This window comes from Actinia tenebrosa, unplaced genomic scaffold (genome assembly GCF_029948245.1).
Source record: "Actinia tenebrosa isolate PJP-AT-01 unplaced genomic scaffold, QUT_ActTen_1.0 PGA_scaffold11__36_contigs__length_13525064, whole genome shotgun sequence".
NCBI classification, from domain to species: domain Eukaryota; kingdom Metazoa; phylum Cnidaria; class Anthozoa; order Actiniaria; family Actiniidae; genus Actinia; species Actinia tenebrosa.
In genome coordinates, this window is record NW_028292571.1 from 1,593,494 (window position 1) to 1,611,712 (window position 18,219).

Genomic DNA, 18,219 nt, shown 5'->3' on the forward strand with positions numbered 1-18,219 from the left:
GCGGCGTCATATCGGTTATTCATTGGATTAAATGCCTTATCTCCCGGTAGGGGTACGTTAAGCTCCTTCAACAACCTCCTTACCGTAAAGGCAACGTGAAACTGCATAATTGGAATGTGAAACATGTCCGCGGCAACACCACAACCTTTAGTGGCAGCCCAAATAGCAAAGTCTAACTGCTGCGACCAATACCGCATATTGGGCCCTGCTAACCATTCCCTGGCCTCTTTACCCGACGTATGCTTCAACATCGTATTCTTATAGATATTTCTCAGCATTACGTTAAATGATTGTTTACCCACTGAAATCTTCAGGTGCGTTACCAGCTTTTCGAAGTTGTTTACACCACCTTCAGCATCGTAAAATGGGTAATCTTCCGTGGTTAACAATAAGTTTCTAGGAAAATTAGGTGCTTTATGCTCGGGTTTTGGTGGCCTTTCTTTATGAACGGGGTGTACAATCGTCAATCGCTGCACCTGATCACCTACTTGCTCCAGCTTTGAATGTTCCAAGTCTGTATTGCTGTACATTCTGGAGCCGTTGAAGTAAATCCCATCGGGTCTTCTTTCGAACTTACTAGGGTCTGCATGCGGAAACATCTTCCTAAAGGCCCTCCAGTTCCAGTAATCCCGGTTGTCGTGATGTGGCTGCTCCTGTATATCATTCCCAAAAGCGTCGTACATTAGTATATATAATGGATGTTATACCATCAGCACCTAAGTTGTACCCAGATGTTCCCTATACTACACCTAACGAACTAAACGCCGAAAACTTTCGTCTGAATAAAGCGAACTTAATCCTGGCTTACTTGGAAGGGCAGACAAAACACTATGAAAAAGTCCGAAAAAAGTATGCTAGAGCCCGAAGCATATTACATAAAATCGCGATAACTTCCGGCTCCATGTCCGTGGCGTTAACAGGCACCGGCGTTGCCACCTCACTTACCGGGCCTGGAATAGTCGTTGGCGTTCCTTTGGCCAGCGTTGGAGCCGTCTGCGGCATTGTTTCCGCTGTTACGACAGGCATTATGAAACAGTTGTCAAGCAAAATATCAAAACACGACACGACAATAGCTCTGTCAAGGGCTAAAGTAAATACGATCACTGACCTTGTCTCAAAGGCTTTGCGTGACAGAAAGATAGACGACGTAGAATTCTCGCTTATCTTAGCCGAAGAGGAAAAGTACGAGAAATTAAAGTCGGACATGAGGAATAAAAAAACAGTCGTAAAAGATCTTTCCGAGGAATCTCGCAAAAAGATCTACCAGGAGGCAAAAGAAGAGCTTCAAAGAAAGCTTGCTCAGTAAACATCTGCTTTGAAAAGAGCGTGACGGGATTTCGTTTACATATCGAACGACAGTCTGGAAATTACGCGTAATCTTATGCCATAAGATTTATACCATAATACACGGCATGACCTTATTTAGTAAATTATTACTCGTAATATAAATTATTTAGCGAATTATTACGCGTAATATAAATTATTTGCATGACCTTATTTGGCGAATTATTACGCGTAATTTCTCATCTTATGTCATAAGATTCACTATCTTCTTGGAATCCATCCTAAGAGGGGGTGGTTGGGGTCAATTTCGTGAAATATTTCGTAGATTACGTCAGGGTAATAAGGAATATCCTTATCCAGCCGACAAAACATCCACTCGGCTTTTGTCATATCAGAAACCTCGGGAATAGACTTACCGGTAATTTCAGACAAAAGATAGGGAATAGCTTTGTAATATTTCCCTAGTTTTAATTTTTTCAGCGTTTTCCGTAGACTTTGTGGGGTTGGCTCTTCTAAGTGGTCTATGATTTTCTTCTTTACTTGCTCGTCAAGATATACCGGTCGATAACCTTGGATATGACTCATCCAGTCCCTGAAGTATTTTATTCTTTTGTATGGCGTCTTCTTACGACCTCCGTTGGAATAATGTTGCTCTTTGGTAGCACAAGGCACGGCATTACGAATATTCTTACCGCACTCGTAACACTGTGCTGACGTGTCGTCTTCTATTTGCATTTTCTTACCACAACAAATATACTTATTTGGTTTAGTAGACACAAACTTGGGTTTCAAGCACTTTACACAGAAATCATAAACAAACTCTTTACATTCTTCGCACTCCATATATAGACTAACATATTTGCGCTGTTGCCCCCAACCACACTTGGAGTGGGGATTGTCCGTAGGTGGATTTTTGACACGGGTCTTGCCCGTGTTGAGATTGCGCTGGAACCCCCATTCCCTATACTACTCATATACTATCTTGATCTCGAGCTACCGTTGTTTCGATTTTTGATAACGGATTATCTAATATTTCATCTATAAATTTTGGTCTGTCACCTGCATTAAGCTTGCTCGACTTGCTTGTCAGTCAACGATGCAAACGTGCAAACTGTTCAATACAATACAATACAATACAATGTGCTTTATTTGTACCAGAGATTACAATAGAGAAAAATATAGATATATGTATATTTACAAAAGAATGGTAGAGGTTACCTAGAATAACTATTAGAGCTAAACGAGCTAGGTAACACTAATATATATGGAATAATGGATGGAAAAGAAGACTATAGTATAAAGATTGCAATATCGATAGGTATCTATATATACATTATTATATATATTCATGATTATTTATTTATATTTATATATTAATATATTTTCTAGATTTATAAGATCTTTATCAGAATAGAATAGATTTGAGTCATCGGCAAAAAGATGAATATCAAAAATTTTAGTAGTTGGAGAAATCATTAACATACAAGACCTAAGACTGAACCTGAGGAACACCACAGGAGATAGGAAGATAATCAGAGTTAGTATTATCAATAGATACATATTGGTATCTGTTCTTAAGATAGGATTTAAACCAGTCTAGGACAATGCCCCTTATTCCATAGTTAGATAGTTTATTGATCAGGATTTCATAGTTTACAGTATCAAAGGCCTTACAAAAATCTAGGAATACACCACAGCAATAAATTCCTGAATCAATGGCTCTTTGAATTTTATCAGTAATTAAGAGAATTGCATGAGAAGTGTTATGGAGAGAGAACGAAAACCAAATTGTTTATTGTAGAGGCAATCACTCTTTTCAAAGAAAGACATCAGTCTTTTGTACATAAGTTTTTCAAGAATTTTACTAAAAACAGAAAGCAGTGATATTGGACGATAGAGTGCAAACAATTAATCCGTGAAACACTAATTACTACATAGTACAAAATAGTGCTAATTAAACAATAGAAAACAATGGAATTTGCATGAAATTGTGCTTTTTAGTATTACTAAAGTTTCACGGTTATAGAGTGACCACACAGTAAACCCGTGAAACTTTAGTAATACTAAATAGCACAATTTCATGCAAATTCCATTGTTTTCTATTGTTTAATTAGCACTATTTTGTACTATTTGGTAAGTAGTGTTTCACGAATTTAATCTTGTTTGCACTCTAGTTTGAAGTCAGGGAACGAGACCCGCTTTTATAAACTGGAATTACATTAGCTATTGTAAAGCTATCAGGAAATGCTGAATGTTAATAATTAATTAGGATCTCAAGAGGTCTAGACAAGAAGGATTTAAGGAGCTTCAGAATTTTAATTGGGATACTAAAGGGACCAATAGATTTACCGGACTTAAAGTCAGAAATTATATCTTCAATTTCAATAGAAGATGTGGGAGACAAATAGAAACTACTGCATGAAGGAGGATTAAGATAATCAGAAAAAGATGTATTACTTATGCCAGAGTTGAGCATAAATTGATTGCCGAGGTTAGTATAGAAGACATTGAATTCATTAGCAATAGATTTAGGATCAATTATACTATGATGTTTTAAGCTTATGATCTGTTGATACGAAATAATTTTTATAGTATGACCTTTTGCTTATTAGCAACAGGTGGTTTAACTTGTTACGATAGACTTTATATTTAGATTTTAGGTAATGTGATTTAGTGACCAAATACTTCCTATATAGTCTATTTTTTGTATCTATAGATTTCTTAAGGCCCTAGGTGATCCAAGGCTTAGTGGCCAACTGTACTTCATTCTTATTTTGGTGTAAAAAGCACTAAAAATTGAATTTACATCAGTAGTTTGGGGAATAATGCTATTCCAGACCTGTTCGCGCGTTTCTAGCTCTTCAACTCATCGGTAATATTACGAAAAACGTTTTTTCGAAATTTTTCCATCTGTAACGTTAAAACTAACAATCATATGATTTTCTCGTGTAATTTGTATTAAACTTGAACGAGTGGGTTTTCAAAAACTTATTGATTTATGACAGAAAAAGCTCTTTTTCTTCCTTGTAGTACAACACCTTCCAAGCTGTGATTATCACAGACGGTGTCTACACCTTTGTGATGTACAACTATCCACCTGACGTTATTCTGTGGTCAGCACCAACCACGAGGTTTGATTTTTTTTGTATTATATAGTAGGTGTTTAGCCTGTATATTGCTTAAATATTCTGATGGACACTAACCGTCTTAACAGTATCATATAAAAAATATGCATTATTCAAACCCTACATGCACTGAACAAAGATCCTTAATCAACTAATAGGCCATTTGCAGGACATAAACATGACTGTTACTGGATGGCAAAAGGATTCAAACTTCCTTTATTCAAATAACTTTTGCTGGATTACTAATCACCAAAACCTTTTCCAAAATGCATTCTTACCCTTATGAGATACTTTCGAATTCAAGGATATACGAAGCATTTTAAAGTTTGTTTGCCATCCAGCAGAGCCTTCCCAAAGGGACCTTTGGCTAAATTGATTCTTTAGCAAAGCGATATATCAGCACGAGACTTTTTGTTGCAAATTGTTTTTCTTCTTTTAGCGCCAAATGGGGTCTCTACACCAAAGGAAATTCTATAAATGATCCTCTTCCTGTCGTCGGCTGGAGTGCTGGGTGCCGACGAGAAGAATATTTCAATGTACCAAGGTATGCAAAGAAATGTTAGCAATAACGTAATGTACCTTCGTTAACTTATTGGCATTAACGTATCAGTTTAACTGAGAAGATCAATCGATATATTTCATGGTACAAAAAAATCTGAGGAAACCAGTTGGAATGAAACGTTTTAAATGAGGCCAACGGCTTTTGGCATTTTAGAGTATTTCTATTCATAGAATATAGTTTAAACTATTTTACTTGATAAACTACTGATCTAATCAATAACGATTTTGATGTACTACGAATTACAAAATTAAGCCATAAGAAACGAACAACGTTTCGATGCAGCTTGCATCATCCTCAGCTTGCATCATCCTCAGCTTGCATCATCCTCAGCTTGCATCATCCTCAGTTTGTATCATCCTCCTAGCTTGCATCATCCTCAGCAAAATTAAAAATAAAAATAAAATTAATTTGCGATGCATTTTCAACGTTTCACCGCATTTCAGCCATTTCAGTATAGTTACGTTAAGGCAATATTACGGAGACCTCTTCAAGTTTAACGCAGATATGTGTGATTACCATTTGCTAATATTTTCAGTATCTACTTTATAGGTCTGGAGAGGTCATGATCGGAAACATAAGTAAAATAACTGGCAAAACTGTATTTGGAAATCCCAAAAAGCGAAACGAATTCAAAAATTATTCTCACTTGAGCCAAGGAAAATGGTTATTTCGTTTGGAAACTTCACTTGTTAAACTGTCAAAGGACAAATGTAAAAGTTGGTTTAAAAAAGAACCAGATCCACGGCCTGTCCTTGAATACCTTGAACCTTGCCCTTGTACATTCTTTCAAGCCCAATGGGACGAAAGATTCGATGTGCAAGAAGGCTGGAGAGGCAAATCCGAAGTTTGCGCCTATTCCACCTTCACTTCTATCGACGGTTGGCAACAGAAATGTTGTTACTCTAACGACGGGAGAAGCAATGGTGCGCTCATCGTAGGTCATCCAGGGGGAGGCAGTGCTCTCAGGAAAAAGTACGTTAAGAACGTAATTTCCGATGATGATAAATTCTACGACAGGTGCTGTGTACAAACGGCAATGTGTCATCTTTATTACCAGAGAAGACCATCAGACAACTGCAAGCAATACGAACCACCTGAGTGGAGTAAGTAATCGTAGTCAATAACAATAACAAATATGTCAATGAATGTAGTGTGTAAGTGTGCACAGACAAACTGCCATTTGTTACCTGTATAAGTCAATAATATTGGCGTCTTTTCGTACAGTTTCTGCTGTATGCTTAAAAACTCTCTAAGCTATTTTGGCAACCATCAATATCAGACCTTGACAACATCAATTACCGACAGCATGCAAGAAGGGAAATTTCTTTTGAAACTTCTGTGCGGCAAGAAACACGAAAAGCACCGATAAAAATAAGTAGCAAACTAATTGCTAATAACATGATGCCTGACGGTCTGATCGTATTTTAGGTTGGATGTGGGGTGACCCTCACTTTGTCACCCTTGATGGCAAAAACTACACGTTTAACGGTCTTGGTGAATATGTGATGCTTGATGCAAAGGACGGCTTCTTTGAGCTGCAAGCGCGTACAAGACTCGCTAAAGGAGGTGGAACTGCTACCGTCTTTTGTGCTGCAGTGGCCAAAGAAAGAAATACAAGCAAAGTGGAAATCAGTTTAAAGAGAGAAGGTAGAAAAAAATTCTATCACTTACAAAGATTAACTAGTTAAAATAAACTTTGTTAGTTATTCACTTGCATGCGATACGTTTGTGCAGGTAACTTTACACTTTTTGTTGATGGAGAGACCTTGGATTACTACAGTCTTACCAATCAGTCAACCAGTCTCAATGGCTCTGTCGTTGTCTTGCGTCCTAAAGACAACTCATTCAGAGCAACTTTCCCATCTGGAATCTCAGTTACTGTAACAGAAGTAAAGGGTGCCCTGTCCATCTTATTGGCAATGCCCAAGTCATTCAGGAACCAGACGAAAGGGTTGTTAGGAACCTGGAATGGTGACCAAACAGATGACCTGACAACACCTAGTGGAGATGTTTTACCTGCAAATGCAAGCAGCAAGAATATTCACTTTCAGTTTGGACAGAAATGTGAGATATTCGCTTTTAATCAGTTTTTTTTTAAATTATTATTTTAAAAGCTTTCCGTGTTTCAATATTTCTTCATTTTGAATAACAGGGCAAGTAAACGAGAGTACCTCACTTTTTACCTACCAGTTCAACGAGAACGTCTCCACGTTTTCCAACACATCATTCGTGCCAATGTTCATAGAGGATCTGATTGAGGAATTCTACAATGAATCCCTAAAGCAACAAGCTCAAGCTGCTTGCAAAGGGGACATCAACTGCTTGTTTGACTCTGCTTCAACCAAGGACGTGTCTGTTGGAATAAGCACAAAGATTGTTGGATCACAATTGGTCTACGAATCCAACACGCTGAGTATGTTGCTATCCTTATTGTCATAGTCAATGCTTATGTGATAGACTTTGACAGAAACGAGTGGGGGTTGACGTTAATTTGATGCGTTGGGTCTTGGAAACGACCTTTGGGTAGATAGTAGTCGCAGACCATACACAAAGAAATTATAGCAGTATAGACTGAGTAAATTTGTACCAATGAACAAACTCTTCCTTTCCCATCAGAAAACTCTCCTCCAAAGTTCGACAACACGTCATCTGTTCTTTACCTAACGGTGAACTTTTCAAAAAGTGTGACATTCAAGGCCAAGGACCCGGATGGAGATAAAATAAGATTCAACATAACAGGTCCTCCAGATGATGCAACAGTATGGACTAATGAGTCTTCGATAATCCTGAAATGGATGGTTACCACAAAATCGGTAAAATTTTGAGTTTGCCGTTCTTCTGTGAATAACCGTACTTTTTTACTCGTTCGTGCCGGAAGGCCTTGGGGATTTGGTAGGGACCAAAATTGAACAATTCTGTCATTTTTTCAATCAGGTAAAATTGGAAATAATCGCCACAGACAACAAAGGAGCGACTTCTGTTTTGAGGCCAGTGCTGCACGTCTGCGCGTGTTACAATGGTGGTGACTGTTTGATAACTAACCAAGAAGAAGAAGAGGATAGAAATAATAGTCGTTTTAGCATCATGTCTTGTCAGTGTCCAAGTGGTTACACGGGTCGATTCTGTGAAAGTGATGTTGATGCATGTGAGGTCAATATGAACCCATGTTACCCTGGAGTACAGTGTAAGGACTTGCCAGCTCCTGCTAATGTCACCGGATATGAATGTGGACCGTGCCCGTCTGGATTCTCAGGACAAGGAGATTCTTGCTTAGGTAGGTAGTTCAATCAAAATGCTTGCACAATTAAATATATACTAGTTATACACTTGTTTTAAGAGGTTAACAATGGAGAATAGACAATTGTATTTTCTATATCTCAATACCAATGGGAGGGAATAGTGGAATAGCACCGAAAATACAACGGTTTTTCTGCATACTGATTGGCAGTATTTGATATGATGGTTAAGGAGTTAAGCATCTTCATTTGTTCTTATACAAACTTAATGTTTGATAGATATTGATGAATGTGATGACTTCGTCTCACAACGATGTTCCCAAATATGTGCCAACACTCCTGGATCATTCATATGTGGTTGTAACCCTGGTTACGTGCTAAATGAAGGTGGCCGCTCATGTGATGGTGAGTACGCGTATACGTACTGTTCCATTCTATTCGTTGATGAATTGTTTCGCATGCAATCTCAATAACCGTTATGGTATCCATGGTATTACATTGCTTGTAGACGTAAACGAGTGCCATCCAGCCAGTGACTGTATGCAAAGATGTGTGAATACTCCGGGTAGTTACACATGTACCTGTGACAAGTACTTTACAGTAGATCCTACCAATCCCAAGAGATGCATACGTAAGTTATTGTCGTGGAATAGAGTGAATAGCTGTAGAGTAGTTACACATGTACCTGTGACAAGTACTTTACAGTAGATCCTGCCAATCCCAAGAGATGCGTACGTAAGTTATTGTCGTGGAACAGAGTGAATAGCTGTAGGGTAGTTACACATGTACCTGTGTCAAGTACTTTACAGTAGATCCTGCCAATCCCAAGAGATGCATACGTAAGTTGTTGTAGTTGAATAGAGTGAATAGCTATAGGGTAGTTACAGATTTACCTGTGACAAGTACTTTACAGTAGATCCTACCAATCCCAAGAGATGCATACGTAAGTGATTGTAGTGGAATAGAGTGAATAGCTATAGGGTAGTTACAGATGTACCTGTGACTACTAAGTGATCGTAGCGGAACAGGGTGAATAACATTAGGTATTTTACATGTGTAATGACGTATGTCTTGTACTATTTTTCCTTAGCGGAGTCCCCCTGTAAGGATGGTAACCATCAATGTCAGGATATTTGCTACGTCTCCAACGGGACGGACCACTGTACTTGTCATCCTGGATACGAACTTCAACATGACAATAAATCATGCACAGGTATCGTTTGTTAGAATCGTCACGCAAAACGATCTCCCTAATTTTCCGCTTGTTCAGGTGAGAAATTGTTGTGTAACAAATCTGCAAACAGCGGCTACGAAGGTATGGCGTTGGACAGTATCTGTGCATTCAGAGAAAACTATTCTAGGTTTCACTAAAAATGTTTTCACGCAGCACTCGCTATGTAATAACATTTAAATTTGAACTAGCAGCAACATTCATTATATTTGGTTAGTAATATCATTGTTCTCGCCTTGATTTTTTTTCAGACATCGATGAATGCACAACAGGGAAGAATCGCTGTAATCAGGAATGTCGCAATATCATTGGTTGGTACGATTGTAAATGTCGTCCTGGATATCGTCTGGATACTGACAACGTGACGTGCATTGGTAAGTGAAGATACAAAAAGCTTTGTTTCTTTGAATGAATATGTGTCATTGGTTGAAGAATGACAGTAAGAGAGTTTGAGGTCTTGCAAGAGAGGAATGGACGTGCATGGTGTGTCTTTCTTTTCTTTCCCATCTATCTTGTTTCCCTACTTTTCAGATCCTAGGTGCACATTCACGTGCGCATTCTGTCTACTACGATTCATGCGTAGTTTCATTGTGATTGTGGCGAGAAATATTAAGTTTAGCAACCAGCCTTATATTGAATAATAATGTTTTTTTCAGATATCGACGAGTGCCTTGAATGGACGTTTAACTGCTCAGCTAATCTGCGTTGCCGCAATACCATTGGCTCCTACGAATGCGAGTGTAGAATAGGCCTCGTATGGAAGGGCAATGAATGTCAAGGTAACATATATAGTGACACAAAGAACAGCTGGCTTCCAATGACCTTTATTCTTCTGAATGTTTCGTAAATTCCAATAATGACCCGCGAACTATGAGTTTAATATATGCACAAATATATCAACTGCTGACGTGGTAAAACAAGGAGATTAATTTATTTTGATTTAGAACCTGAGAAACCGGCTACGACTTCACCTCCGTCAACACCAAGACCACCTTCAAAAAGAGATATCCAAAACTCTGTTAATGTTACCATCAAAGGACTTGACATAACTGAGGTAGGTATGGATAGAGTACCTTAACTAAAGAATTACAAAACCTCTTCTCCATTAGATCTCATGCATGTATTAAAAAAGCGTGAAGTTTACTTATCATGAGTAAAAACTTGGGACTTCAACAAAATTTCCCTCGGCTTTCGGGGGCATTTAACTACTACTAATGTCCCAAAATGTCATGCTATCAGTTTGTAATACCATGATCACCGAGAAAAATAAACCAAAATGTGGTTCACTTGATTAACCTAGAGCGGAATAAGTTACGGTCTTTTTTCAAAGACTCCTGACTACCATCTACTTTAGAGAATCGTGGGCATGAAATTTCTTTAATACCTGCGTACAATTTACAATTTCTCTCATGATTATGTTTGTAAGGCCAAAAAATCTAGACTAAATTTTCTCATCAATATTTAGTTCAGAGGGATGTTAGCGGTTAAACGTCCCTTCTCAAACAATGGTTACCAAGATAATACTCCAGTTACAAGTTCTCTGTTGCTAAGCCGTTAGCATCGATTTTGTGTAGAATGTTCATTATTCGCCGAAGGCGAAGTGATTATCGGTGGAATATTTACCGAGCCGCGAGATGAATATCACCATAATCACTGAGCCTGATGGGAATAATCGTTTTAGTATAATTTTAGACTTGAATATCAGAGAAAATTCGAAATTCAGGATAAAGAAAACCTCATGTAATAACCGCTCCAGCGATGATTATCATCTCGGAATCACCGGTCGCTCGACCAATCACAGCTCTAGAAACTCTATATTCAAGTCTAAAATTACACTAAGAATCATTATAGTGAGAGTTAATGTTGACATGACATTCCCACAGTGGCACCACAAAAAAGATCTGAAATTTAAGAACGCTGTGGCCCAAGAAGTTACTGAATTCTGTTCTAAAAGTCAGAGCTGCTTTAGACCCAAGACAAGAGTAAGGTAAATCTGTTGTAGACTGAAAGAACAGAAAGGAAAAGAGAAGGAAAAAAACAACAACTAATAAACACCAATGTTTTCCAGGCGCTCCACTGGTGTAACCTTCACAACACAAGAAGTTCATCTTCTGCCAGGTTACCCAGTACAGTTGTCTTACTCTTCCATCCCTGATCACGTGATTGCTGCTGTAGCATTCTACGTTAACTTCCCACCAGGTGCCGCCATTGGAGTCACTGACACAGTCGATAAGAATATTCTCGTTGATATCGTGAAAGGATCCCTGGCTCGTATAGGCAGAGCTATCAACAAGACAATACTCTCTGTATCCGTGTATATGGATGAAAAACTAACAGGCCAACCTACCACTAAACCTTATACACCTACCAACAATGAGCCTACTGACACCAGAGATCACAAAGAAAAGACTGGATATGTCCGTTATCTTATCATTGGTGGATCAGTAGTGGGGACTCTTTTGATCTTCATCATTATCGTTGTAATTATCAGGTCAGTATGTACACTAAAAGGACAGACTAGCCAATTCTTATAAAATATGTTGGGAGATGCCAAAAATTACTTTGCGATATGCAGCCTCCTCTCTACCAGAGAGGTAGCAGATCTCGCAGAGGTCCCTTTTGGTTTTTCTCTTTTAGCCCAGTCATTTCGCTTTACTTGCTTTTTTTATTTGTTGTTATGAAAGCAATCTATGCTTGGATCCGGCAGTTTTCCGTTTGAGCATTCGCCAAAATGCCACCAAAAAAACTGGATGATAAGGCACACGCAAAAAAAAAAAAAAAAACACAAAGAATTCTCTGGCAAAAATCGTGTCCACGATATGCGTAATGCGTGCGCATAACTTAATGAACTCACAACTGGACACAAATGAGTCTAGGCCTTTACTTGCATGTTGGTATGTGACGCTCCGGGTGACGAAACAGACAGACAGACAGACATATTTTATTTGGCGTTTTGTACATAGTTGCACATCAACTTAGTTCCAAATAAGTTACAAGTATATACGTATGTTTATGTATGCGCATAATATCGATATTCACATATTCCACACATACACGTCATACGTACATATATATTCTGTATATATAAATGTTCATATAATTATTTCGATAAAATGCGTTACTAATCCTAATCATCTTTATACAGTATTATAAAAGTATTGATTTTTATTTGTTTTGTTGTTGGTGCTTTTTTTTTCCCACTACGCAGAGCAAAACAATTGTAAACGTATTTTGCTGTAGCTGGTTGTAAAATATGGGGAGGATCTATCAACTTTGAAACTCTAGATATGATGCTCACACTTCTACCTTATTTTTTCAATATAACTTATTAAAACTGCAAGATATTCACTCTCTTCAGTTAGGGCTATTTGTGTATTCAATAGAAAATAAAATTTTGCCTAACTCCTTTCAAAACAAATTTGTAAAAAACTCCCAAATCCACGATTATCCAACTAGACAGTCAAATAATTATAGACCTGCTTTCTGTAGAACCAATATCAAACAATTCACAGTAATAAGTCAAGGGCCAAAACTGTGGAACATGCTACCCAATCACATTAGGTCAGCAAGTTCAAAATCTATTTTCAAAATTACACTAAAAAAGCATCTCATCAGCTGTTATGTCTAAACACTGATCTTTACGTGCTTATTAATTTAATCTATCAATTGAGTTTAATATCTGTATTTTTTTAAATTAAATTGTAAATGAACTCTTTATAATTACTGATCATTGTAAATTAATACTTTCTAACTTTAACTTCATGTGCATATGTATGTACTAATATGTATTTATTTCTATATATTCATTTTTATACATGACAATATACACCTTCATGCTTCATCAAATAATTATATCTAAATTACCCAAGCTTATATAAGACACCTCAAGAATATAAGCCTATGGTTTCTTCTTTAGGTGTTTTCCTTCTGGAGATATATACATTCAATTATAAAATCTGCAATCACTATTTCTTTTATTACACCTTTTGCTGTTCATTAACCGCAAAGGAATATTCATTAAAGCGAAGAAGCATTGTTATTAGAGCGAACAGGCATATAATAAGGCGAACGGAGTCTCAATAGTGCGATGGAACGTTCATTAAGAAATTTAGCATTGAATTTGACAATCATGAATATGTTTGCGTGGGTTCATTAACGTTTTCAAACTTTCATTAGCGTTTTGGTGCAGTCAATAAACCACAACACACACTCAATACAGTGTTTTGGACATTTATTTACGCAATACAAAATAAGCATATTGTGCTTTTACGATTGTACATTTTCAAAAACAAAAAAGTGAATTTATCCTTGAATGTGTTCTGTATTTAAACATCTTGGACGATATGTTTGCATGTGGTCGTACCATTTTATGCATTTCTGTGGATCTTCATAGGCCCTCACAAGACGCTATTTGACTTCATTTGGAATTTGGTTTATTTGTTGAACCATTGCAACATCCAAAAAAGAGGGATTAAAAAACTCAGAACTAACTTAATATTCATACCTAACGGCGCTTTGTTTGTACGAAATCATATTCACGGCTTTTTAAAAAAATGAAAAGACAGTTAAAATCCTAAAATTCCTAGTGGAAAATATACTTATATTGTATTGCGTGAATAAATGTCCAAAACGCTGTATTGAATGTGTGTTGTGGTTTATTGACTGCACCAAAACGCTAATGAAAGTTTAAAAACGTTAATGAACCCACGCAAACATATTCATGATTGTCAAATTCAATGCTAAATTTCTTAATGAACGTTCCATCGCACTATTGAGACTCCGTTCGCCTTATTGTATGCCTGTTCGCTCTAATAACAATGCTTCTTCACTTCAATAAATATTCCTTTGCGGTTAATGAACAGCAAAAGGTGTACATATTTGTACAATTTTTGTTCATACAATGTTACTATATTTCCAGAATGGTAGATTGAATAAACTGATTGATTGATTGATTGATTAACCCCCTCCGCTAAGAAACATTTCGTGGTGTACGTCGAGGAATTTATGACATCCCTGACTGTTTTTTCTGTTCTCTTTGTTTTGTGGAAAAGGAAATCAAGGGAGAGCTCCCCCGCAGCAATCAAAAAGCAAGTTGAAATAGAGATGAAAATGCAGAATGAAGACTACAGTATTGACAATCTGGGAGCAGATATTCTGGACACAGATAAACCAGCATACCAAATAAACACATAAGCATGTTGCACACTTTTATGAGGTTTTTCATGTGACGTCACGCTGTAGAGATTTTTTTTCAAATCTGAAAAAGCAGTTGACATTCAAAGTTTTCATACAGATATTAGTAAAAACTGTGAAGTTTCGCGAAGATCGCACATAAACTATCGAAGATATGATTTTCTTTAAAAAAAGAAATTTTACGAAGAACTGTTATGTTGGCAGGCAAAATTTGCCCTCCAGCATACATTCATTTTTTTGTCGTAAACGTTGCAAGGTTGATTCGTACACTCTCTGGATTATGGCAGAAATCCATGGATGGATAGTTATGGACTTCTGATTATGAACAATGTTCACGAAACTTTACAAATTTTTCTAATATCTATAGGAAACATTTGACTGAAAATCAGTTCTTTTTTCTGACAAAAGATGAAATTTTTGATAGCGTGACATGACATTGAAAAACCCCAATAGATATCTTTTATCGTGCACCAAGTATTTTCACTAATATCGAGGTGGATCGAGGTGTTCATTTTATTGTATTTTATTTTTTTGATCATTTTGACCCAACTGCTCAAGGGGGATAGGGTCACTTGACCTAGAAAGTGTCTTATTTGTTTCACAAAATGTATCAAATGGATCTGAATGACCTGTTTAGCACTCGACTAAGTATTCGTTGTTCTTTACTAGTAAGATCACGTGACCAGACGAGAACTAGTTCTTTCAGGATTTATTTTATATAGCGTTGGAGTCCTAAAGAACAAGAAAAACTAGATTATTATCAGACGAATTTGTAAGTTACGATTGTTAATCTTTTTGTTTTAAGTAATCTTTTTATTTTAAGGTATCGATATTTTTTCTTTGATTTTCCATTTTAATATATAGATATAGATACATGCACGCTGTATATGTGACAGAGAAGCTTGAGAGAGAAAATTTGTTTGTAATCACAGAAGCAAAACCTCGACTGCTATATGCAGATAAGTAAAAATAATTTAAAAAAATATCATTTAAACTATTTTCCTTTGTTTTGATTCGCCGAGATAACTGCAAATAACTGCCAACAAATAATAATTTTCTCATCATGCGCATTATACTGTGGTTGTCGGAATGGTGCAAAATTCAACGAATGTGAACACGTTCAAAATCAACAAATTATTTGTATATCGACACTTTCGTGGTCAACTCAAAATCTTATTCAAATAAAAAATCTCCTAATTGCTTCAACCTCAAGTTTATGCCAAAAACAATACCTTTTATCGCCCAACTTCAACAGAAAATTCCTATTCAACTTCAACAAAAAATTATTCTCAACAATTTGGGAACGAACGGTACGGTTTTGCAGAGATGGAACTGGGGGCTATAGCCCAATTTTTTTTAAACAATTTTTTTTAAACAATTTTTTTAATCAATAATTTATTTTTTTTTAAATAGCAATTTTTGACAAGTTTTTAAAGTGGACAACAAATAAACAACTGATCTTTCCTTAGGTTTTGTAAACTTTTTTATTACTCGCCATGGTTAGCGCTAACCATGTGTCACAAAAAGTATAAAATAACATTGATTAATTAGGAAATTTCACTATTGCCTAGCCTATTTTACGTGCTTTCCTGCTACAACATGTTTGTATGTTTTGTAATTTCCTGTAAATAGTCCATATAAACTGTTGTAATAGTACTCATTTGTAAACTCCATGGCTAGCGTCTGTTGATTACAGACGAAACGCGTCGGAGTAATAAGAAATTTTACAAAACCTACAATATTACGGAGCAAAGAATGGACCAACGATAATCGGTATTACAATTGTGCCACTTGTAACTGAATATGAATTTAAATATTAAAAGTGATACTAACTGATTATCACTATTTTTTATTAAACATTTTAATGACGATTGCGAACCACTGCTCACCACCCACCACCACCCACGATCGTGGACAAACGAAACCAGTTTTAAAACCGGTTTTAAATCGGGCACATGTAGTACGCATGAGCAAATGTAACACACCGTGGCTCCACCGTTTGACGAGAGCGGCTGTCAAAATCATGACAGCGTTGCTAAGTTACGCCACGCAGGCGCGACAAGTATAACGTCCCACATCGGCAGAGTCTATTTTTCTCACTCCACCCAAGGGCGCTAGGACAGACGGATTGGGTTTTAAATATGTGTGATTGTTTCAGTTATTCGTAGATTTCTAATTGAATTGATATATGTTTGTTTCTAAATGGATACTAAATAGTGTTCACTTATCTTTCCATCCAACGGTCTTTCTGGTTTGAATCAGCCTTACGATATGAATATATTTACCACGTCCACCAACGGTCTTTCTGGTTTGAATCAGCTGAACGCTCTGAGTATTTACCGCTGCACTATCCGTGCCAAGCAGCGCCGGCGTCGCTTTGTTAGCGATTACTCTCCTTTAAACCTTTAATAAGTTAATCAAATTTACCTTCAGCACAGTACTGAAGCATGATGAAACTGAGCATCATACTAGAAGTAAAATGAGCAAATAAAAAATGGTGGTCACCGAGTTCGTTTAGCTATCAGATACGTGGAAGTTCATCCTTTTTAAGGTATACAAAACGCGCGAACAACGTAAACATGGAAAGCCATATTTACTAAAAAAATAAATTGCTCGTCTCACAGAACTCTAGGAAATGACCAAATAATTAGTTAGCATTTAAAATTTGTGTGGGAAAAAATAAATAAGTTATTTACCGTCCTATAGTCGGTCCGGATAAGGAAAAACTGTGCCCTCGGTCTTGAAAACGGACCTCGGACTAATGGCCTCGTATATTCAAGACCTCGGACATAGTTTTTCCCTATTCGGACCTCCTGGCCTCGTATATTCAAGACCTCGGGCACAGTTTTTCCCTATCCAGACCTCCTGGCCGGAAAATAACATATATTTATTGGACTACAAGACACGGACTGGAAGCCTTCACGTTACGCGAAATTCTCCAATTATGTACAAAATATGCAATTTCGATTTGATTCCATCGTCAGAATTTTAATTTTTTTTCTTGTCAAAAGTTGGGTATTATAAATTACTTTCGAAAAACGAAATTAATAGAGGGGCACCGACTTTGTTTTGGGGATATTTTGCTTATCGAAACCGTGACGTCATCACGATGAGGGCGCGCACTACTGAAATTCATCCGTAGAAAGGATGCGCGCGCGCCTGTGTACTAAGAGGTCACGTGATCAAATCGGCCATTGTGGCTGGCATTCTACAGGATTTTAGCTATGCGAGAATGTAAAAAAAGATGGGGAATTCGGGTAGTTTTTTTGGCGATAAAAGGTAAGTTAGCGCACTAAATAACTATAAAAATCCCCTTTTCTTGCAAGAAATATATTCTTAGTAGATATCTAAAGTAGATTTTTGCTATTAACTCGCCAAGAAGAGAAAAAATATGGTATTTTTTGCGCTACGATGTATTATTGTCAAACTTCGGACAATAATACTGCAAAGAATATCATCGATCACTTCAATTTAAACAATAATTATTTGCCAATGCAAAACCTCCAGTAATGTCAATCACGTGTCAATCTATTGCAAAAGGCCTATAATTAAGAATTCTCTTGCACTCGAATTGCACTTGAATTCTCT

The 18,219-nt window shown here is 37.0% G+C and overlaps 1 protein-coding gene across 2 annotated transcripts in view; it reads left to right on the top strand.

The window, feature by feature from the left end:
* LOC116288762 (uncharacterized) overlaps positions 1 to 16,468 on the top strand; it is a 60,955-nt gene extending 44,487 nt beyond the window's left edge. The window contains exons 20-36 of one of the 2 annotated variants that reach the window (XM_089027666.1): positions 4,315 to 4,415; positions 4,849 to 4,953; positions 5,521 to 6,074; positions 6,400 to 6,618; positions 6,706 to 7,035; positions 7,124 to 7,384; positions 7,588 to 7,784; positions 7,906 to 8,245; positions 8,487 to 8,612; positions 8,716 to 8,838; positions 9,298 to 9,420; positions 9,690 to 9,812; positions 10,095 to 10,217; positions 10,383 to 10,492; positions 11,322 to 11,425; positions 11,507 to 11,929; positions 14,490 to 16,468. In XM_089027666.1, the coding sequence (XP_088883792.1) occupies positions 4,315 to 4,415; positions 4,849 to 4,953; positions 5,521 to 6,074; positions 6,400 to 6,618; positions 6,706 to 7,035; positions 7,124 to 7,384; positions 7,588 to 7,784; positions 7,906 to 8,245; positions 8,487 to 8,612; positions 8,716 to 8,838; positions 9,298 to 9,420; positions 9,690 to 9,812; positions 10,095 to 10,217; positions 10,383 to 10,492; positions 11,322 to 11,425; positions 11,507 to 11,929; positions 14,490 to 14,631 (3,504 nt within the window). In that variant the 3' untranslated portion in view covers positions 14,632 to 16,468. Of the gene's footprint in view, positions 1 to 4,314; positions 4,416 to 4,848; positions 4,954 to 5,520; positions 6,075 to 6,399; positions 6,619 to 6,705; positions 7,036 to 7,123; positions 7,385 to 7,587; positions 7,785 to 7,905; positions 8,246 to 8,486; positions 8,613 to 8,715; positions 8,839 to 9,297; positions 9,421 to 9,689; positions 9,813 to 10,094; positions 10,218 to 10,382; positions 10,493 to 11,321; positions 11,426 to 11,506; positions 11,930 to 14,489 lie in introns of those variants that run through there. The other variant, XM_089027667.1, reaches the window with a different exon arrangement.
* Positions 16,469 to 18,219: the final 1,751 nt, after the last annotated feature.